We start from the raw sequence: 23,322 nt of genomic DNA on the forward strand, positions 1-23,322 counted from the left end.
TGTTGGTTCATTGATGTGTGTATGTTTTTTTATAGGGAGTGCTTATGCATGAAGAAAAAAAGAAACAAAAAGGAAAAGTATTTTTGAGTCCCCAGTCAGGTTTGTATATCTTCAGTTCAATTCAATGTATAAAAGCCTGGCCAGCAGGGCCAGGGAAGGGATTCTGCCCCTCTGCTCTGCTCTGGTGAGACCTTACCTGAAACCCTGCATCCAACTCTAGGGTCCCAGCACAGGAAGGATGTGGAACTGTTGGAGGGAGTCCAGAGGAGGGACACCAAGATGATTAGAGAGATAAAGCACCTTCCTCTGCAGTCTGAAAGGGTTGGGGTTGTTCAGCCTAAAGAAAAGAATGCTTTGAGGAAGGCTACTGTGGCCTTTCAGTTCTAAAAAGGGGTCATTGAGAATGATGGGAGCAAAGTTTTTAGCAGGGACTGTTGCTATCTAAGGGGTAATGGCTTAAAACTGAAAGAGGATCAATTTACATTAGAAGAAGAAAGAAGTTTTTTACAACAAGGATGGTGAAACACAGCACGGGTTGCCCAGAGAAGTGGTGGATGCCTCATCCCTGAAAACATTCAAGGTCAGGTTGAATGAGGCTCTGAGCAACCTGATCTAGTTAAAGATGTCTCTGCCTACAGCAGGAGGGTTGAACTAAAATAACCTTTAACCTAAATTGTTCTGTAATTGTATGATTCTTCATCAGTCCTTCTAAGAAGTCTGGTTAATTTGCTGAACACCGTGGCAGCTTGAACAACAGGCTGAAGCCACCTATTTTTTTATCTGGAAAAGTGTACACATTTTGAGTTTGGTTTTGGAAGTAAAACTTGGGCATAAAAATTCTGTGCCTTTATATCACTGACTCTGGTAGGTCTATTTTGCAGCAGGGTGTGGTGTTGTATCAGTCTCTCCTGTTAAGCTTACGTGAGGTTCTCTGATTCTTCAGGGCAAAAACATGGAATGCTTTCTTGTGAGGGTTTCTTGCAGTAATTGTCTAGAATTATACATGATAAGCTAATTTAGGATTATCAAACCACACCCTTGGTCTCAGCTGCCAAAATGCAATCAAGTTAAAATTGCCTTTAGAAATAGAAGTGAGATTATATTATAAAGGGCCTTTATGTACTCTTTCTGAATCAGAGATGTTTTGCTTTAAATGTGTGATTAAATGCAGCTTCCTTACAGTAATTTCACACACTTACTAGCAAGTACAGTGAAGATTTTAAGAACTGTTGCTTTTGTTTTAATTACAATTTCTAGTACAATTCTGCAAACTTTTCATGCATGGGTATATAATACACTAATCTCTCTGCAGTTGAAGGGGGACCTAATTAGTTCTCTGAAGTTTGTAGAGACTTGACTGCAATTAAGTAGCTCATATTCCCAGCTTTGTTGGGAAGACATATTGGATTTTTTTGTCTTCAACGGAAACCTTTTTAAAATCAAAGTTTGGGAATTTTGTAACACAAAGTGTCATTAGGTGTTTAGTTCAAGAAAATGCTGGTTTTTAATTTTGGCTTTTAGTATTTCTTACTGCCCTTCAGCAGGTAATGATCTTAAAGCTAATATGTATGTGGTTTCATTATAGTTTGACTTGACAGTAATTTTCTCATGTCTTTTTGTTTTGGTTGATTTATGTCTTTTTCTTTTTTTTTCTTTTTTTTTTTTTTTTTTTAAACAACAAATAACACCTTTAAAGCATGATGCTTTCTTCCTCCCAATTTAGGCAGCCTTTCCAATAAATACATGACTCAGGGAAAAGCCTCACAGAAGAGGACCCAGCAAGAATCATGAGGGATACTAAGCACTGATGGATTGCAACACAGATCCATAATTCACTTAAAAGAAATGTCTTTGTCTAAAACATCTGAATTCACAGGACAGCAGCATTGACAACCTTCAGCTTAAGTTCAATGAAAATATGGGTGTTTTCTTATAGATTGCTAGTACAAACAACTGTGGATTTTAATACAGACCCCTGCTCTTTAATAGATTGTTTGAACATTTTAATAGAAAGCCATGATGTTTTGTATTTGTTTACTAGGTAATGCATTTAGAAAAGGGCAGGTACTAAAAACAAACTGTTTTCAGGGTTTTGTTGTTCCACCTGACCATTTTAAACTGCACTAAAACTATGTGCTAGCCAAATAAATTATATTTTCTTCAAAAATGAATTTTTTTGAAGGAGCAAATGATATTTATTAATGTTGACTGTTTACTGAATCCTTGTGTAAGTGTTTGAGATGTTTGTAGACTGCTACATTTTTTTTAATTTCTCCAGAGAACTAAAAACATAGACACTAGTCATCATATGTAAAACAATCTCTGGACAAGCAGTGCCACTGAAATTTTGTGGGTTGTTTTCTGTTCTGTGATTTTATGGGAGTTCATTCGCTGCTGTGCTTGTGTTCAAGAAGAAAGAAAGAAAGACTAGGTAACAGGTCAGTCCTGTTTTGTTGCTGCTAAGAATCTTTTTCAAGGCTTTGGGGATACAGACAAATGCTTTAAGAAATAGAGGTATTATATTTGGCAACTGGGGAAAAATACATGTCCGTTTTCATAGAATGTGAAGAGGATCCTTGTACGAGTCAAGAATTTACATTCATTAGTAGTATGAACTTGAGCTTTACTTGAAGTCCTTCCAGAGGTGGTAATGTGCCATCTTACCTTGTTCAGAAAATAATTAGTTATGTGTTGAAATTGAAACCACTGTTAATTTATGAATCTGAAATAAATTTTAAAAAAAAAGTGAAAATCAGACTTAAGTTTATGTATTTTTTGAGGTTGTAGTTTTCAATATTCCTGACATAAATGTAGAATTAATGATAACTTGCCATAATTATCTAGATTTAGCACAATCATGTTCAATTTTTTTTCCCTATCAATCTATTTTAACAGAAGTTGAAAACTAGAATTGTGAAAGGGTTCTTAGGGAACTAGCATCCTAAGTCTTGTTTTGGTTTTCACTCATCTGAAGCCAGCTATGAACTTTTAGATGTGTTGCTTTCACAAATAATTTATTTTGTGTTCTTTCCTAAACACATTTTCAAGCTTATTATCTTTGTGTTTTATTTAGCTTTCTGGTCAGAGTTACTTCCAATTTTGCTGGTAGGAATGAAATGTATAAACCTTTTCTGAATCAGGTGCATACCCTGTCCTTCTTAATTATATGGAGGGACATGCAGTTGTTTATTTATGCTGCCTTTTTTATTGGAAAAAATGTGCTGTCATCATATTTCACAGGAATTTCACGTGCTTTGGATGTCTAAGTTTCCAAAGTTGGAATATGTTTTATGCTGTGATTAGTAGGTTATCAGTGCTGAGAAATCGAGAAAGTTTTTTGTGATTTGCAATGCAGTAAACGGTCTTAAACAGGTAAGTCAATGTCATTTAGCTATTTAATTTCTAGATCACATATATCCATTTTCTCTAATGTAATTGTTCTGGTGAAGTTTGTTTCATAGCTATATTTAGAACTGTTTCCCCATCTGTTAAAATTTTACTTAAGTTTATTTATTATGTAGCAATTTCTATTATAAACATCATCACATTTTTGTAAGAACTACAGAAGCCACTTAAAAATTATCTTCTTAAAGGTCAACTATCTTATAGTAAGTTTCCAAGGCTTGAAATAGCTGCTTAGAACGGAAGTTTTCTATCATGGAAAGTTGTTGGCTTTTCATCCATACTGATAATTTAACAATATTTATTGTTACTCACTTGAACTAGTTAGATTTTAAAACTGATTTTTGCCTTTATCTTCTCTGAGAGAAGGCTATTTTTCTAGCCCGTGCTCAGTCTTCCATGATTCAGCAGACAGGAGACTGAGGAGTGGTGATTGGAAGCATTGGAAAGCAAAGCTCTTTGTACCTGCATGGTAGCATGGTACTCCTGAGCAGGAGTAGTTTAGTTGAGATGCATGCTCAAGGTCCAAAAGACACACTTTTTGTAGCTAAAGAAAATGCAACTTCCTTTATACACCTGCTCTCTTTATATTTGAGGTAGTCGTACCATGCCTTAGTAAAGAGCAGTGGTATAATTATGTACGTATAAAAGACACAACATGTGTTACTGCCAAGCTTTTCAGAACTACTAAGCCCAGAATCAGGGAAGTAGGTGAGGTGATGAGTCCCAAACGTGTTGTGCTTGGACTTCACAAACAGGGATTTAAAGAATTTTCTAGCATATTCAAGGATGCTGGAATGTGGAAGTAAAAAATGAGTACTTGTTCACTTGGCATAGCCACCATTCAACTTAAAGTAATGGCATGAGTCTCCCTGTACCAAGGTTATTGGGGTTTCTTGCAAGTCAGGTTCCTGCAGTCACCAGGAGTTGGGGAGTGGCAGCTCCAACATCCAGCAGCTTTCACATTCTCCCACGCTACCTCTGCACCAGGCAGGGATCAAGAAGGACAGCTGGGCCCTCACCACTGCACGGCCATCCTCTCACTTGGCCCAGACCAGTGTGAATCTGGAGGAAAGGGGAGGATCCTGGTCAGCAGGAGGGCAGACACAATGCATTGTCTGTGATGGATCCTAGCAGTCACTGGTTCCAGGTCCTGTGCACTTTGCTCAAGGATTTGTCCAAACTGGGTTTTGCCTGCTGAGCCAAAGCTTACTATTAAATAGCCGTATGCATTGTTATTTTAAAATGCTTGCCAGTGTGACAGTCAATAAATATTCACATTCTGTGCCTGTATTTTGTAGGTGGGAGACTATGTACTCGTGGCCTTCCATTGTTCCCTGGTGTGGGAAAATGCTTGGGGATAAAAAGATAACAGTATGGAAATGGTAGAGGAAAACAGGATTGCTACTCCCTGCATGGAAATGCAGCCAGCACGCCTGACTTCCCACTCACTATACATGCTAAAGGTGGGTGGAGTATTGTAGCCAGGCCCTTGCAGAGGCTAGAACTTCGTGGTCCTTTCTGGCTGATCTGCACAGGAGCTGTAAAACCAAGGGAGATAAAGGAAGATGTCCTGTTGTTCAGTGAGCAGTTGTGGTGACATCACTCCCCTTAGGCTGACACATTATATAATCTGAGATACCCATCCCCAAAGTACAACCACCGCTATGTAAGCTATATAACTACAGCCACTCAAGCTCCATCTAAACATAAGAAAGTAGTACAAAAGTCAATTCAGAAGAGTGAGAAGTTAGGAAAGACTCCATTGTAACTTCTGGAATCAGTTAACAAGCTCAACATCTCTGCCCCTATGGAGACAACAATGGAGTAAGAACAGTGTTCTCTTGGTGGTTAATGATTGTCTTGAGCTCACTTTTGTTAGGGATTAGAGCTTTTTAGTACATTGAATTAATATATTGCTTTAAATATATTTGCAGTCAGCTACTATCACCAGCAATCCTTAACATGTAAGAATTCCAGGGTGTATCTGAAACAGCAGAGAGGGGATTCTGCCCCTCTGCTTGCCTCTTGTGAGACACCACTTGGAACACTGCACCCAGCTCTGGGCCTCCAGCTTAGGAAGGATGTGGAGCTATTTGAGTGTGTGGCCTCCTCTGCACTAAGTTGATAAGAGGACTGCAGGCACCTCCCTTATGAAAACAGGATCAGAAAGTTGGGGCTGTTCAGCTTGAAGAAGAGAAAGTTGTTTAGAGACCTCCTGGCAACCTTCCCGTATCTGCAGAGGGCCTACAGGGAAGCTGGAGACTCTTCATCAGGAGGTGACAAAACGAGGGGGAGATTTAGATGGCAGAAATTTGAAACTGTGAGGGAGATGAGCCCTTGGATTGGGTTACCCAGGGAAATTCTGACTAAGGCCTCGACCAACCTAGCCTAGTGGGAGGTGTCCCTGCCCAGGGCAAAGGGTTGGGATTAGATGATCTTTTAGCCCTAACATTCCACATTAATAAATATTGTTACTCCGTAACCTGTTAACTTGAACTCCCAAGGGCGCTGACAGACTAATCAATCATTAGGGGTTTCAGAAAACCCTCCCCTTTCCACGTGACGCCTGCGCGGCTGTTTCGCCGCGGCCTCCGCGGGACAGCTGAAGGGCAGGGCGCCCCGGCCCTGTCTCCGCTTATCAGGGCGCGCAGCCCGGCTGCCTGCGGAGCTCCGCCCGCCCTCAGCCGGGGCGGGGGCCAGTGCCGAGCGGGGCCGGTGCCGGGGCGGAGCCGCCGCCGCCCGGCCCGCCCGCGGTCGGTGCGCGGTGGCGTCACGGCGTGCGGGCGGTGCTGCCCGTGGCCGAGGGCGCCGGGCCATGGCCTCGTCCGTGGTGCGCGCCACGGTGCGCGCCGTCAGCAAGCGCAGGATCCAGGCGACCCGCGCCGCCCTCACGCTGGTCAGTGCCGCGGGCGGGAGCGGGCGGGACCCGGGCACCGCGGCAGCTGGGGAGCGGGAGCTGCGTCACGGGCCCCTGCGGCCCCTGGCACGGCGGGGCGGGCACAGGGCCGGGCCGGGCCGCCATCGGCCGGCCGCGGTGACCCCGGCGGGGCGGCTGCGGCGGGCGGGCTGCGGGGGGCTCCTCTTCCCCTGCCGCGGTGAGGGGCCGTGGCTCCTTCGTGCTCCCCGCCAGTCCCGCTGAGCGGGGGCCCCGCGCTCCGCCTGCGGGGCCGCGGAGTCCCGGGGCAGCACCGGAGCGGCCCCTGCGAGAGCGGGCCTTGGCAAACAGACACCCCGAAAAGAGTACGCGATTAAAATATTTTGTGAAGAGGTAATGCGTTACCTACCGAGGCCGACGCGTAGGTTCTTTCGAAGAAGGCTTTGCGTCCTGTTGTTAACATTAAAGTGCATGCATTCTTAATAATAGCGGCCGTGCTGGAGTAGCCAAACTTGAAAACGTGGTGTTTGGTCGTAGGTTGGACTCGATGATCTCAGAGGCCTTTTCCAACCTCTGATTCTGAGAGAGATCACTGCAGAGAAAAGTACAGTCAGTGCCCCGTAGGAGCAGGGGCAGATCAGTGTGCACAGCTCAGTCGTTTGTCAGAGCAGGTAATTGCTGCTCAGTTGTGGGTCTCTAACAACAAGAGTGGTAGTGGTATTGGAAAGGACTTTCTACTGCAAGTCTACTTGCTTTGTGTGTTAAAGTCGGTTCATAGTAAGAACTTCGCATTACTAATGCGTTTCTCAGTGCCTCAGAAACTTACGGGGCTATAATGGAAATTCTGATATTTGTGTTGTGTTCTTGCACTCCTGCATCAACCAGATCTGCATGAATGGTGAATTTTATCTGCTGCTAAATTACAAGTTCCCTTAAGGTAATGGGGAGAAAGAAATAGACCATAAGCCCTCTAACTGGTTTTTGTCTGTAATGGATATGTGAGGAAACTTTTACAAGAATAGAGCTACTTGATTGAATTATGGTAGTGATTTTGGGGGAAAAAATCGCAAAGAAACAATATGGGTCTTGACAGGCTTGAGAGATGGGCTGATACAAACTTCATGAAGTTCAGCAAAGTGAAATGAAAGATCCTACACATGAGTCAGGGCAGTCCTAGGCACACCAGCAGGTTAGGTAGAGAATGGGTTGAGAGTAGCTGTATCAAGAAGGACTTGGGTCTGATGGCTAATGAGAGGACATGACCCAGCCATGGGCACTCCCAGCATAGGAAACCAGTTGTATCCTGGGCTGCATCCAGAGCAGTGTGGGCAGCAGGAGAGGGAGGGGATTCTGCCCCTCTGCTCTGCTCTGCTGAGATCCCAGCTAGAGCCCTGCATCCAGCTCTGGTGCCTCCAACATAAGAATGACGTGGAGCAAGTCCACAGGAGGCCACAAAGTTGGTAAGAGGACTGCAGCCACCTCCCTTATAACGACAGGTTGAGAAGGTTTGGGCTGTCCAGCTTGAAGAAGAGAAGGTTGTTTGGAGACCTCATAGCAGCCTTCCTGTATCTGCAGGGGGCCTACAGGGAAGCTTCAGAGGGACTCTTCTTCTTGAACTGTAGTGATAAGAGAAGGGGGAGATTTAGGAAGAAATTTTTTACTGTGAGGGAGGTGTGACACTGGAATGGGTTACCCAGGGAACTTCTGGATGTGTTCAAGGCCGGTTTGGATAAGGACTTGACCAACCTGGCCTACTGTTCCTGCCTATGGCAGGAGTGTTGGAACTGGATTATCTTAGAGGTTCTCTTCCACCCCAAGCCATTCTGATGTTCTAACAGCCAAAACCCCCACTGTTAAGGATTAAGAATTGAATTCTTTGCTGGCAGTGCTGGTGAGGAGACAAGAGGTGGTGTGCTCTGTGTCAATTAGGTTAAGCAGACATCTGTTTTACAGCAGTGTGTATCTTACAGGCATCAACTTTAATACCTTCAAGCACTTGCTGCAAATAAACAAAAAAAAATCAAATTTATATGTATGCTTTTGTCTTTCAGACCCCTTCTGCTGTCCAGAAGATAAAAGAGCTTCTGAAAGATAAACCTGACCATGTAAGTGTAGATGGGGGTCAGTCTGTAGGGTGTGCCAAGGTATTAGCACCGCTCATGATTGCAAAGCATTTCTGGCTAACTTAGAAGTTTGAACTGAACACTGTTTAGAAGTGTTTTTTAGAGATGTTGACTTTTTTTTTTTTTTTTTTTTGGTGGGCAATGCATAAGCTTATTTGTATATCCAGCTTTGTTGTGTTATAAAATGAAATGCTAGAACACTTGACTGTAATGACATTTCATTGTACAGTTACTGTTGAGATTAATAAAGCAGGCTTCAGATATGTTTGAACTACATTTTTATGAGGCCCTTTAGTATGGCATAACTTCTGATAGGGAGAGAGCTCTTCAGCTGTTATTTAAGTTCTTGTAGGACTTCTCATTGTGAAGTATGCAATAATAAAGTTATATTCATTGCATTGCATTCAATGCATTCATATGCATTGGAGAACATATAATTCTTAGGAAACTTGCCAAACAATGTGGTTTTTTAAGAAACCAGTGTTTCACCAAATAATGAGTTTGTCATCTTTTTGTCTTGAGGGAAAGACACACAGAAGCTTCTTTTATAACCATTGTAAAAACAAGCATTAGCTTTTTCGTACAGTAAGTATTATTTCAAGAAGAATATTTCTTTTATTAACCAAGGCCATTGTTTATTTAGCTTCCTGCCTGTCTGCAACTAACTAGACATATTTGTTCTAATGTTTTAAACCACTCCAAGGAAGCCTGCAATTTTTATGATCAGTCATTTCCTGGATGTAAATGGTATTTGCATTTTCCAAGCCATTATTTGTAGCAGTTCCTGTAGAGAAAGATGTTTAATCTGAAAGCATCAGATCCAGTTTGTTTTGAGAGCCCATTTGATGAGAAGTGTTACATTTTGATACATTTTTATCACATCATATGGATAGAGACAATAAAATTTACCTCTTCAGTTATGAAGCACTGGTGTATAGAAGGTGATACAGTACTTCTTAAAGATTTTTATGCACAGATAGTTTTCTGCTTTGTTAAAACTTACCAGTTTTTTCCTTACATGGGTGCTCTTTTTGTCAGACTTCTTGAATACTGTGAATGTTACAAAAGTTGAGTAAGTTGGCTTTTAAGGCCACTTAAAACAGTACACATATACAAATACTTGATTTAGGGAGGGGTTTGCTTCTTAGGTGAGACTGGCAATAGAGGTGATGAAAAATCAAAGAATTTTTTTCAGAACTTTGGTTTAAAGTAAGTTTTCTGATGGTGTCGTTATAAAAGTTCTGTGATGATCTAGTAACTGCCCTTGTTTTGGCTTCAGAGCTTCGTAATTATGTTACTGTCCATAATCTTATCATAGTACCTGAATTAGCATCTGAGTAAAATGTAATTTGAAGTCACAAAAATATCTGTTTTTTAAATTTGACTGTCTTTTTGAGACCTGGCTCCTACAGGAGTGCCAGTGGTTAATTATTTCAAAAATTTAGCATACTGTAGGTCATGATCCACTCCAGCAAGCATCAGATTGGGTTTTTACCTTGGCAGTCAAATTTATAAAAGAAAAAGTTGCCTCTTATGTGTTACAGTAATTCACTTTGGTATTCAGGCAGTGGAAAAAAATAAATGTCAGCATATCATTGTTCTGCTTACGTTTTAACTTGATGTTCTGAATAGGTTTTAGAAAGGAAGTTATGCACGTGGTGGTGTTTTTTTGTTGTTTCATTTTCTTTAGGTAGGTGTGAAAGTAGGTGTTCGTACAAGGGGATGCAATGGACTTTCTTACACATTAGAATATACAAAATCAAAAGGAGATTCTGATGAAGAAGTAGTTCAAGATGGTAAGTTTCTGGTGCAGCAGCACAAGCTTCTGTAGTGGGGGGATGAAACCTGGTCATTTTGAGAGAAGAAATCCATTTTGTCAAAGTTTTGTGCCTCTTGTCGGATTCACAGACTTTAAGAAGGGTATGAAATGGGTTGCTGTCTGTAATGCATGGCAGTTGTGTACTCAAGCTGAGGTTCCTTGCCATGTTCTACAGCTTATTCTACAGTTCTCTGCATCTTTTTCTTGTCCCCTGTCAAAAAAAAAAGATGCTCATGTGCACGCATAAGTAGCAGTTCCAGACTTCTGCCAGACTTCTATAGGTAGAATGAAAACAGTGATGAAAGTGCCCCACATTAGGCCAACTGGTAGTCTTTATACTTAGCTTCCTCTTTTCTTATTGCTGGTCAAAAGAGAATTTCAAGGTTGTATGTAATTTCTGGTTTTCTGTTCTTCCCAAGGGGTTAGAGTGTTTATTGAAAAGAAGGCACAGCTGACGCTTCTAGGAACTGAAATGGACTATGTAGAAGACAAACTGTCCAGTGAGTTTGTCTTCAATAATCCAAACATCAAAGGAACGTGTGGCTGTGGAGAAAGCTTTAACATCTGAACTCTCAGGTCTACTTCTTTGACTTCGAGCAGCCCAAAACACTTAGTATTATGACTTTCAGAAGCATATGCATTTTCTTCAGGTTTGTAGGCTGCGTAAAGTGGGGATACTATTAAGAAAAATAAACTTAAATATTTGAAAATATAAGCTGTGTGTTAAATTCCACCACTGATGTAGTTATGATGTAATTTGTGATAAGCTGGGATTTAAAAGGTAAGAACAGTAACATCTGCAGTAACATCTCTGTACTTCCACTTGCCAAGGAAATAAAATTTCACTGTTCTTTTCCTCTGTAATTTTCTTTGTCAATTCTAATCATACTTCCCCATTCAAAACCATTTGAAAGAATACATTGTATGCTTTGATTTGGGGAAAACAAACAAACCAATGAAAAAAATTGCAACCATTTCTGTGTGAGTATTTATAAAGATTTATACATACAAATTCAGAGTCCTTGCTTACTTTGTAGTTTTCCAGTGCTTTTATCTTTTACAAGTGCATTTTCTGGTGGTTTATTTTCCCTTAAATTCAGGGAAATAAAAATTAATTAATATATTAATTTTGTATTAATTATGTATTAATATAGTGGTAGGCTATGGTAGTGCCTCTTGTAGAACTGCTTTGAAGAGGGATAGTCTGATTTTAATTCTTTTCCTTTCTTTGTTGAAGGCACAGTCCTTACTGTACCCAGTCATTTTCAAAGTGTGAAGTGTCTGGGCACTGGAGGGCTAAAAAGTTATACACATGCCTTGTCTTTCACATTTCAGTTTTTTGTCTTGCCTCAATTAATTTGCAAGGGTGGTAAAATTGCTTCCACATTTTCATTTCACATATTCACAGAATGTGCTGTGTTTGCACCAAAATCTGTGAAAACTTTTATTGAGAGACAAATTTCTCATTACTTTTTTTTTTTTCTAATCATGCAAGCTACTAATTTACTTAGACTTTGATCTCTTTTTCATAACTCCCAACGTAGGAGAATTTTTTCACCAAAGTTTATGGTCCCCTCTGTTTAATTCCTGCCTTGGATTTAACTTCATAACAGGAGAAAAATTGAAAAAACCCTTTGTATTTCATATTACTTTTAAATTAACCTAGGTAGTAATTAAAATGCTGTGAGAGGCCATTTTTTCCTTGGAATTTACTTTATCAGAATTTTAGTTTTGTAAACAAGTGTCTTTCAAGCTTATACAGTCTTCAGCAGTTCTTCACTGGTGCTGAAACAGAAGTGTAAACGTCCCTCCAGACCTTCCCAAAACCTGGTATGAGAGAGGAACTGTTCCACCCTTTTATCTCCTGATTGTCCAGAGGTGACATTGTGTAGCTCAGGTGCTCACTTGTGCAGAAAAGAAGGTCACATGTCTGCTTGAGCAATAAGCAGGGGAAACAGCTGGTGAAAATGTTGCAAATAAAAAAATAGAGGATAACAGGAGTCTTGCAGATGTTGAGATGGGAGTGATCTGAGAGCATTAATGCTGCATGTTCAAAATCCAGAGGTCATCTTGATGTGGACCATTGTACCCACATGCTTGTCACCAACTGCTGTAGATGTAGAATTGCACCTACATTTTGGTTCTTCCCTCTGCACCTTTTCCCAGGGCAAAGGGAAGAATAAAAATGGAAAAATAAAAAACTATGCTTAGTCTGCTTTATGTAGTACACAGGAACAGAAGGTCAGCGTTATTTACGGTCTAATAGTAAATACTTGAATTTTGGTTGTATATCACCTTTTGATGTAAAGACACCACTTCCTTCAACAGTCAACTGTTGCACACTGTTACTTTAAATAGTGATTCAGGAATTAGAGGTAGTACACTGGTGAAATGCTTCTATAGTGGTGTAACTCTTTCACTCTTGCCAAACAAAAACGTGGCGTTCATATAACATATTTGCAATATCTAAAACTAAAACTCCAAGCTAAGGGCATTTCTTCAGATTGAATTTCTCTGCTTCTTGCTAGAGATAACACTTCGAATGTGGTAACACTGTTGGTTGCTAAGAGTGCTGGTACTTACTCATTTAACTTTAGGGTGGAAGGAACTGGTTTGAAGTTTGTTACAGACCTATGGCATGTATAGCAATCCTTTTTGTGTGTTTGTGTATGCCTTGAATGAAAGTTTGCACTTTTGTACTCCCATGAAGTAATCATCTTAAGTTGTCACCTTACTAAGACAACTAATGCACAATGTGTTAAACTTCTGCTAAAGTGCTATTTACAGTTGCATACAAACTGTATAGTTTTGTTGATTGATCCATGATAATTTTGTGCAACAATGTATGTAGAGTCTTCAATTATAATAATAAATATAGCCTGTTGGTAACTATGAAATATTCTTATCTTGAATGATTTTTTTTTACAGTAATAAAAAAGCACTGGGGGAGAGAACAGGTTTGTGTGCTGGGATTACAAAGTAGACACAATGCTATTGTTACCTGACTCAGTATTTCAAAATATTCAACATTTCCAGATATTAATAGCATTGAAGTGGCATAGGAATATATGGCAAAAAATTAGTTAACTACGTCTATAAGATATTAATGCATACTGGGAATGTGTGTTGTTAATGCATAGCCTTCTATGAAAATTCATGACACACTTCTCAGGGTAAAAATTCTAGCAGACAAGATGAATGTATTTTAAAGGTTTTCACATGCCAAAAATCATTATTATATGTTTCAATGCAGAATAATGATTTTGATCAAAATAACTGCTGCTGTAAAAGGTTTTTGAAACTGGCTAGGTGTTTCCAGGATGAGAGTAAAGGGCATTCTTCACCATTCCACTTCAGTGCTGTATCATGGCACTTACATTCTGTAGTGTACCATGTCCATGACACATTTGGGGTTTTCTCTTAGATATAGTCTTTGCACCTCTAAAGGTTCCTTTTGCTGTTAGGTGAACAATAGAAGGTGAAGTAAAGAATTTAAGAAAATATAAGAGATCCTTGATACAATTACATATTCATTATGCTAGAGAGAGAGAAAAATATCCTTCAGCAGATCCTGGAAAGACTTTCTATTGGGAGTTCTTACAGAATTTGTAAAAAGCCACTTTCTTGTTTAATCAGGTTGGTATCCCTGTTTGACTAAGTTTTATAGCTCTTTTTGGATGGCTCAGGAAGAAGAATTTGTTTAGGAAAAATTAAGTAGCTCAATATGCAAGTCAAGTGGACATCAGGTGATGGAAAAAAAATGAATAGGAGCTACAAAATGAAAAGGATTCAGGGACTGACTTTTAAATACAAAAACTTACCTTTTTTTCACTTAATTTTTGTATGTTGTATGTTGCTTCTATTTGTTTTGTTCAGGGTTTTTTTTTTGTTGTTGTTGTTTATTCGGGTTTTTTTTTGTAATTGCAATTATTACTACCACTGTTTATTTGAATAAGCATCTTCACCAGTAGAAAAAAATCTTCACTTATACATACCACTGTTGTGCTTAACACTGGCTGCCTGGCTGTTCATGACATAAATTTTTTATGATGCTAAGATTTTGTAGTTTCTTCTTATGAAGAATTCTGTAGTTGTCTGATGTGGCAGAGTGTGCACCTCTGTCTTCATCCCAAAATAACCCTCAAAAGAGTACTTAAATTTTAAAATAAAAGAATACTTTGAAATTACTTTTTCTCATGACCAATACAGGTTTTTGTCTGTGAAATGATGTGCCAGACAGTGAGCAGTTTGTGCAACCGTGCATATTACTGCCACTTCTAATGCCTAAGAGATGTCCTGCTTCAACATGGTGAGGAAAATGTGCATACTTAGTGCAATTCTGCATGCTTCTGGGCTTGAACAGCGATTGAATAGCAACATTTGTAAACAGTGTCTGGCATTTTTCTTAAAGAGAGGTACAGCAAGGGAAGATTAACCACGCAATTTTAGCAGGGTCTTCACCCTCACGTTTTATGCTCCCTTTCAGTGGGCTGTGCCTCAGCCTGTGCGTGCCTTAGCTGGCAGCTGTGCACCCCAAGCTCCTCACACAAGAACCCAGGGGTCCAGACCCTGTCTGTCTAGAGACAGGGTGGCAGGCCCACACAGACTGAATTCCAAGAGCTAATTCAGGGGACTGACACTGGATGGCAGAAAATTTCTAGTCCATACATTTTCTAAAAGCACCTTTTTCCTCATGTCCACGTTCCAGTCTTCATATTGGATTTCCCAAATACCAGAGTACAAAGGTGGAAAGCATTCCTCAGCTCTGCTGTTTTTCTTTCTTGCACTCTGCTCTGTGCTTTGTATCTGTTCCTGACACCTGGCAAATGATCGCAGAAATCCAAATTGCCAAACCAGTTCCAGGATGAAAAAAAAGTAGAGGAGTTTTATGACCATGTTCACTGTTCCTCCTCATTTTCACAACTTCCAACTAAGAGATAGAATGGAATTTGGCTGATATTATGTTCTGGACATAAACTCCAGAAGCAGAGATACACACACTGTTACAGCTTCATTAAGGTCACTTTTTTCTTCTTCGTGATCTGTTTTATACATGTACCATAACACAGTGTTCCAGACAAAATATTTTTTTAAACTATTTTTTGACAATTCTATGAATCAAAACATAATGCAGAAAATTTGAGAATTTTTTTTCACGGAGCAATTGACATCTGCAGTCTATTACAAACATTTTAAGATATACATATTATGTATAAGTTCAAAGGAAATGTCTTTGTCATTATTGTGGACTGTTTGGAAACATGGTTCTTTGTCTCTTCTGTGATCATGCTTTTAGTTTCATACCCAGACTGTTATTACAACTTTTATCAAAGCTTCTAGTCTTCAAAAAATTTAAGCAACAACAGAAAATTCAGAGTCATCCAAATAATATATTTTTACAGTCCTGCACCATCAGTGTGAAGATTTTCCAGTGTGCTTTTCAAGAATTGTTGTCATCCCTCACAAATAACAAAAATCAGCATCGAGGTACCCTTGTTTTCTGGTGCAAGCACACATCTCTCTTCTGTACTATGCAGTTAGCAGTAGGGTCTAACAATTGGAATGCTACAGCATGTAACAAACACAGCTTGCTTTCTCATGAGCCTAATATTAGCAATTGTTCACAAGTAGATGCTGAAAAGCAAAATGCTGAATCAGTAAGAACAGGAATGAGAATCCCACACAGTTCCGCATCTGAAGATGTCAAACAGTTCTCTAGATCAAAGTGAAAAGTACCTGTTGATGGAGGACACAAAGAAGTTGGTCTGCAAGCCATTGCAAAAACTTTACTTCCTTATGTGTTATTGCCAGTTTCTTTGATCCAAGACAAGTATTTCAGGGGGAGAGAGGAGAAACATTGTGCATAATAAAAAGACTCCAGTCAATATTCAATATTTCATCCATGTCTACACTATACAATTCTGATGGTGAGCAGTCTGTACTACTAATTATTTATGGATATTTTGGAGTGCTACAAACAGAATTATTCAGTAACCACAGAAAAAAAGTTAAAAGAAGGAAAAGTATGAATTCCAAGAGCCAGCTTGTGGATATAGGAATTTAGACATCAGTCTCTGAAACAAACATGAATATCCAGGATATAAAAAAATACATTTCTCAAAGCAGAAGTAGGCAAGCAATCCACTACATTTATTTATACAAAATAAGATGTTTTCCACAAAAATCATGATAAGTATTAAAAAAATATACAAGTCCTACAGGCATTTGGGAGCACTTTCACATCCATGTGCATAGTGGATTCATACAAGCTCGTTAGCTGATCCTGATGTTGAATTCAGTGGGAAACTTGTCTTGGATTTTGGTGAGATCTGGATTAACATATTCAATTTTCTCCTCTTAAAATCATGATACAGTACACTTGCTCTGAATTGTATTAACAAGCTGTTTTTATGAATCTTCTATAGCTAATGCTTGGATATTCTGTGATCATTTTGTGCAGAGGCAACCAAGTGCATCTTTAGTTCCACTTGAACAGCAAAGGGATAATCTGTGCCAAAGCAATACTTTACATATTTCTTCCCCCCTCCCCACCTTCATTACAACAAAGAACTTCAGGGTTACATATAAATTTTTAATCTATTACCCTCTTGTGTGCGTGTATGCATGTATGCATGCATGTCTAAGCAGAACACCACGGCCCTCCTGCACAGCTAGGGAAAAACCAACCCTATTGTTTTAGCTCTTGGCTTCTCAGATACAGCTTCAAATCTTCAAGGAATGATTTGGTGGAGGCTGTATATTTTCCACGGTTGCAGTATGTTTGGCTAGGTGAGTTGTCACCTGAAGACTGCCACAGCATCCACTTCCTTGCATCTCTTAAGGAGCTGCCAACCCTTCAGGCAGCTGGTTTCAATTGGTTCTCACACTGTCTCTGCCTGGACTGTTCCTTAGAGGCCAACAGAGTAACAAAATCAATACCTTGATGACAAAGAAGGATTTAATATGGGGACTGAAACAAGCTGAAATAAGATCTGTTTTTTGCTTCCAATGGCAGACGCAGCATAGGCAGCATCAGTTCAAACCAGTCTTCTTGGACCCCCCAGCAAACCCACTCTTGTAAGAGTGTGCAGTTGTCAAGTGCTGATGTTTAGCCATTGGCTTCACAACTAAGACTAGCAAAATGAGTGCCAAACTGTGATTATATATGAATTATTTTGCCTCATGACTTATAATCAGTTAAAGTCACTCTACTCACCCCAGTGGAAGCAGAAGTAGGGCCACTTTTTCTTTTTTACTGTTTTTATTTTTCCTTTGGCTTTTTCTTTCTAAGAAATAGCAACAATAAATGATGTAGGCATTTGTCAAGTGTAGATATCTCACTGAAAATGTTGGGTACTGAGCACCAGTTTAAATTACAACATACAGGGGTCAGTGTTCTGCCTTGTTACAATGTACTCCCACGAGAAAATGTGGAATAATAAGTATGTGTTTTGCCAGTGTCAGAAATACCTATGTGATCTTCCATAGTCTGAGGAGCTTGCAGTGGAAAATTTGACAGCAGGTGAAGATAAAAGTGACATTAAAAAAAATTTTGGGAGAAGCAATTTACAGACCTTTTAGATATTAGAATAGACCTTTAGATATTAGATATTAGAAGGAATAACTCAGAAGGCATGCTATGTTGTCCCTTTGATTTTTGAGTATTCAATACTTTTTTCTGTTTATCCTTTATATCCTGTTCTGCATCACAAATTTAAATGGAAAATACTGCAGTTCAGCAGAGAAAGCAAATAAAGTTGAAGTGCTGCAAGCAATTTTAAAAGTTACCATTATCTTTAATTATTCTTCAGACTGTAGTAGGAGCTGGAAATTGGGTGGGAAGCATGGGAAGCATCCTTCTCACGTTGTACAAACACAGCAGAACAATATGACTCTCCCAAGTGTTTTAGTGTTCCTTAAATGTGGAGAAGCTGGAGGGAAGCATAAGCCTTCAGAAAAACAATATGCTTATATTTCTTTGTCTCTGCTAGAACATAGTATAAATAAATGTAGTATGTATTTTTCTGTTCAGTGTAATTCCTAGTCTAGAGAGACCAGCTCAGTTAACTGCTGTCTGAGATATCCCTGGGTCAGCTGTGGTCCTGAGAGTGGGCGTGTTCTACAATAACCATCCCACTTAAGTAACTAGACTAAGGAACTCAAGTCTGCCCTTCCTCTTCTGTCATCCTTTCATTTGTCTCTCTTCTTATTTTTGTATATCTGACTTTATGTATTTATCCATTGCCTTCAGCCCTCTTTACAGACAATATCTTCATCCTTTTTTGATCACTTTTCCTCTCAGTCTACTCTTACTGGTCATGAGGAAGTCCTTGTGTTGAATGCCAAGGAACAGTCCTTTAGTCCGTTACTATTTTTCAGGAATACATATCTCAGTTGTATCCCTCTTTGCTCTTCAATTCTCCTATAACTCATCAGACTCTCCTGTTGTATGACAGAATTCCCCTAGTCCTGATTACAAAAAAGATCTCCTCCTGATCCACAATATGTCTCCAAGTGTTAGCAACACGTTTGGTTGTCCTGATTGCCACGACTAACCAATTTGTACAGAGGTGTTGCCTCAGCAGAGTCTCTTTTCTTGGTATGTACTCAGAAACAGGCTACTGGGAGGTTGATCCATTTCTGGGATCTTCCTGGTAACTGTGCTCTTTATTTCTCTACATCATGCAGACAAATTATTCCTTGGAGACGTATATGACTGTTCAGCACAGTGATGAAAACAGTTATTTCAGCAAGCATGTTCCTGCTGCACAGGATGGTGTTCATGGAGATGCCTGAGAAAAGAATGCTGAGCTGCCTTAGCTGTCATCACTGTCTGTTCTCTCAACTGAAATCCCATTGGGTGAGAGCTGTGTAGGAATTTCTCCAGAGAATTACTCTAAAGCTGTAAAGCATTCTCTCAGATGCATAAGTGATGTGGTGCATACAAAGCAGAGTGAAAACCTCATCTGGTTTCTACATCACTCAGCTTTAATTGTATCCCCACACAGAGGCTGGCAGCTAGGTGGTGAAGTGTTGCTTCGTAATTCTTTTGGTTTTGGTTTTTTGTTTGTTTGGTTTTTTTTAATGATCAGATCTGAAACCCCTCAAAGTTATTAGAAGCTTCAGGCTTCACTGAACTTTTGGATTAGGACCATGAAGTATGAAATGGATTTCTTCTGACTAGGAAAGATAACAATTCAGTGAGTATTCTGGCTATTTTCTGATAATAGCTGCTCCTGCTTTAGAATTATAGTTTGAAAGGACACTTAGCTAGATTTCCCAGATATGTGTGCTCCCCAGACATGAGAAGGAACTTCCTAAAATAAATAAATAAATAAATAAATAAATAAGGGTAAAAAAGAGTTCTAGCTGCAAGATAATTATATACATTTACTGTAGAAATTATCATTATTTTAAAGAAAGAGGTATTTTATTTCTGCCCAAATGCAAGGCTGTGCCTTAGCTCCTGCAGACTCGTGTGTCTCACTGTTGTTGATGTAATACTGGGGAGTCCTTCCCTTGCAAAGTTATCTAGTGAATCATAAAGCAAAAGACCTGTCATTCCTTCCGTACATAAATCCACACTCAAAACATGAATCTTTCATCTCTTTAGATGGGTTCATACTGCTGGAGTGAAATACATAACGCAAATTAAAGCTTGCATAGATCTTTGAGCAAGTGCTTATACCAGTGCTTGTGTTTCAGTTGTAGCACTTTCATACTTGATCATACTCTAATTTGTAGGAAAGACTTCATAGTATAAAACAGAGATTATGCAACTTCCAGGAGATCAGATTAAGCTGTCTTTATTAATTATGTTTAAAAATCACAGACAAGCTCAATCAAATGTTGTTCAAGAGCCTTTGGAGAACATCCTGGAGGGAAAACAAATGAAAATTAGGAATGCACTCTAACCTGTGTGTTGTATTAATGTTTTCATAGTAAATAATTTAACACAAATTATTTTAACATCTTTGCTGAAACTGAGTAACAAAAAGTTTTGTAGGAGAATTATAGTCTATTTTTTCAAATTTTCAGTATCTACTACGCTTATTGAGGAACAATTGGAATTATTACTCCTCACCTGTAGCTATCTTTGTTAACAGATGTGAGATTTTAGCTTTTAGTGATGGTTGTGATGTTGAATGTTTAATTCTGATGTGCTTTATTCAACACAGGGTGCTGGAGCTGGCTGAATGCATTCTGCCTGTTCACTGCAGGGGGAAACCTTGCTATCTAATTTGAGTCTGAATTCTGCTGTGGAGCAAGATGATTTAAAATTATATCTCAAACCTCTCCCCTCTGTTCCCTCTCCTCCCCCAAATAGCTCTAGTCAGGTTTCCTTTAACTCTCTGACATTTCAGACTTTCATTTCAGTGTGGATTCTTGTGAAACAAATCTGTACAAAAAGAGAGGGTAGGATTTCTGTCCTTTTATGGCTGCCACCATCTCTGATCCAACAATGCAGATGCACCAGTTTTATTTGCTCTGTGATCAGTGCTGTAACAGCTTGAGTTACTAGAAATGGCTGGGTTTTAATGGGTTCTTTATTCTCTCATCTGAAGCACAGCTTCACTGTGCAATTACCACAGAGTCAACAGAAGACCAGGTTCTTTTGTGAATTATTTATAAAACACAAAGAACCAAAGGGGTATTTCTTACATCATGTTTGGAAGGAACTGATCCATCCACACCAAGACTTTATAATCCTCACTGATGTCTTTCTTTATCAGTGTTTTAAGAGTAAGGTGCAGCAGCAGTGTGATGCAGTTGGAGTTTCACTCTGTGCAGAGCAGAGCAATGAAGCTGGTGAAGAGTGTGGAGCACAAGTCTGATGAGGAGCAGCTGAGGGAGATGTGGTTCTTTAGGCTGGAAAAAAGAAGGCTCAGGGGTGACTTTATGACTTTTTACAACCACCAGTAAGAAGCGTGTAGCCAAGTGGGGATTGGCCTCTTCTCCCAAGCAGTAAATGACAGGACATGAGGAAATAGCCTCAAGCTACACAGGAGAGGTTCAGGCTGGACATTTCTTCATGAATGAGACTGTTAAACATTGGAATGGACTGCTCAGGGAGGTCATGGAGTCACCATCCCTGGAGATGTACAGGAAATGACTGGACATAGCACTTTGGGCCATGGTCTAGTTGACAAGGTCAGCCTATGTCAGTCAAAGGTTGGGTGTGATGATCCCAGAGGCCCTTTCCAACTTAAAAGATTCTGTGATTCTGTGCTTTTTATGTGGTAATTATTTGCCTAGTACAGATTTGCTACAATGTCTGTCAAGTTACAGTATTCAACCATTTATCCTAATGTATAACAAATTTCTACTGTTCGTTAGTTTGCGTGCGTGGTTCTAAGGTAAGGCTTGGCTGTGGCAGTGCCTGACAGTGTTCCCATACATTCATGTATCCTGAGTGTGGGGTTCACTGGCTGTACCCAAGCTCTTGAAAACTTGGTGACTCAAGCTGTGATCATGAAATGAGCAGAGTAAGAGAAAGTTTCAAAAACTTTTACAAGGCAATATAGTTTTGTTTTTGTTGTTGTTGTTGATTATTTTCCCATTGTGCAAGTCATTATTCCTGTGCTTGTAAATTTGGGGTTTCTGTGATGTAGTTTGATGTTCCTGTTGTGTTATATGTTCGGTGCACATAAACACACTGGACAACTACCAGCTTATATGAGACATTGTAAAGAACAAGTATGTGTTCAAATACATGTTTGGAAGCTCAAACATAGATACTGCCCTCCCAAGGTCACACAGATGAAGTTACATGGCTGGAAAAACCATTCAAGAGCTATTGGCTTTAGTCTCTTCATTTGTGCCTTGTAAATAATCCATAGTTCCAAAGCTAATATAAATTTTCCCTCTCTTGCATTCTTGATTGAGAAGTCTCTGTGCATTGCCAAAGCAGCATGAGCAGAACTACATGTAAATGACTCAGAATTCGCAGTTGTAAATTCTATGAAATGCAGGTGCAAGACCTTGACTGTGGTTTCCCAAGGCACTACAGAGAATAGACTCAGAGGGTGTAGCTGGTTGAAAAAAGCATGAAGCAAAAGTCAAGAGCTGGAGATGTGGCATAAACCATAGTAGATACACTGAGATGTGAGAAAGAACAACTGCTAGGCCATGCTTCAAATTGCTCATGGGGTTTATCTAGAGCGGAATGACTAAATTTGAATCAAGACAGCTCAAGACAGCCTGGATTTTCCTTCCAACATCAACTGGCAGTCTCTCAGAAAGTAGACACAGAAAAATGTTACAGGTCTGCCTGGGAAATCCCTCTTTTCTTTTAAGTTTGGGAGATTTCTTTTTCCTGACAAGGTGGTTTTGTTATAAGGGAAGATTGTGAAAATTTCCTTCTTTCTGTGAAGGCAGACTAATATTAGCAGCATGAGCAGCACACAGATCAAATTCAGCAGTAACACCACAGGCTTGGAGTACTGCTGAGCAGCCACTGGGGGAGGGGGGGAAGTGAGAACCTTTGTCCTGGAGTATACTGGAACAGGCAAAATTCTGTTGGCAGCAACAGCTTGAAGAGAAACAATGAAGGCAATTAGTTCTTGCTTACTGCTTCTCAGGCAGCAAAAGAAACAGTCTGTACTGAGCTATGCTCCTGTGGGTTGTCACAGTCTTAGTTGAAGTATATTATTCCAAACACATTATTTTTAGACCCTTCAAGTCTATAAAGGCCTATGAATGTTGTCTCAGAGCCAAGTCTGACTGCACTTCTAAAAGTGGTATCCACAAAGAGCTATTCAGGGTAGTGCAGTGGGTGACAGGCAGATCTGATGCAGCTCTAGTCTATTTTGGGCCAGCTGCGCTTTTCTGTTCATGAGCTGCCAGCTCATGAGAGGTGCTTGTTTATTGCTGGACCTAAGGCAGCCCACGGCTGTGCAGAGGACTGTGAACTTGCTTCAGGAATTAGCCTTGGCATGACATAAACAGGCAAAAGGTAACAGACCCTGTACACAGTTATGTGTCAAATGTTGCACAGATTCCTCTTCCAAGATACAGCAGCAGGATTACATCACTGTGCCATAGGTGATAAATTTTTCACTGCTGCTCCAAACAGTCTTTTGCTGTCTGCTTCCAAAACA

The 23,322-nt window shown here is 39.8% G+C and overlaps 2 protein-coding genes across 4 annotated transcripts in view; both read left to right on the top strand.

Annotated features, from left to right (window-relative positions):
* Positions 1 to 3,106, top strand: part of TUT7 (terminal uridylyl transferase 7) — a 35,813-nt gene extending 32,707 nt beyond the window's left edge. For 2 of the 3 annotated variants that reach the window (XM_056514261.1, XM_056514262.1), the window contains exons 28-29: positions 36 to 99; positions 1,724 to 3,106. In XM_056514261.1, coding sequence (XP_056370236.1) covers positions 36 to 99; positions 1,724 to 1,791 — 132 coding nt within the window. In that variant the 3' untranslated portion in view covers positions 1,792 to 3,106. Of the gene's footprint in view, positions 1 to 35; positions 100 to 1,696 lie in introns of all 3 variants that reach the window. The other variant, XM_056514264.1, reaches the window with a different exon arrangement.
* Positions 3,107 to 6,130: 3,024 nt separating this feature from the next.
* ISCA1 (iron-sulfur cluster assembly 1) lies at positions 6,131 to 13,119 on the top strand. The gene is made up of 4 exons (XM_056514265.1): positions 6,131 to 6,301; positions 8,332 to 8,385; positions 10,094 to 10,199; positions 10,642 to 13,119. Exons 1-4 carry the CDS (start codon positions 6,221 to 6,223, stop codon positions 10,788 to 10,790), a joined length of 390 nt encoding a protein of 129 aa, XP_056370240.1. The 5' UTR covers positions 6,131 to 6,220; the 3' UTR covers positions 10,791 to 13,119.
* The last annotated feature ends 10,203 nt before the right edge of the window (positions 13,120 to 23,322 follow it).

Source organism: Oenanthe melanoleuca, chromosome Z (genome assembly GCF_029582105.1).
Source record: "Oenanthe melanoleuca isolate GR-GAL-2019-014 chromosome Z, OMel1.0, whole genome shotgun sequence".
In the NCBI taxonomy this organism is placed as follows: domain Eukaryota; kingdom Metazoa; phylum Chordata; class Aves; order Passeriformes; family Muscicapidae; genus Oenanthe; species Oenanthe melanoleuca.

What these genes read in the sequence shown, in the direction of transcription:
- ISCA1 (XM_056514265.1), top strand. Translation starts at nt 6,221, where the DNA reads ATGGCCTCGTCCGTGGTGCGCGCCACGGTGCGCGCCGTCAGCAAGCGC. An exon ending in CCCGCGCCGCCCTCACGCTG is followed by an intron (nt 6,302 to 8,331) that starts GTCAGTGCCGCG and finishes TTTGTCTTTCAG; the next exon opens with ACCCCTTCTGCTGTCCAGAA. An exon ending in TGAAAGATAAACCTGACCAT is followed by an intron (nt 8,386 to 10,093) that starts GTAAGTGTAGAT and finishes CATTTTCTTTAG; the next exon opens with GTAGGTGTGAAAGTAGGTGT.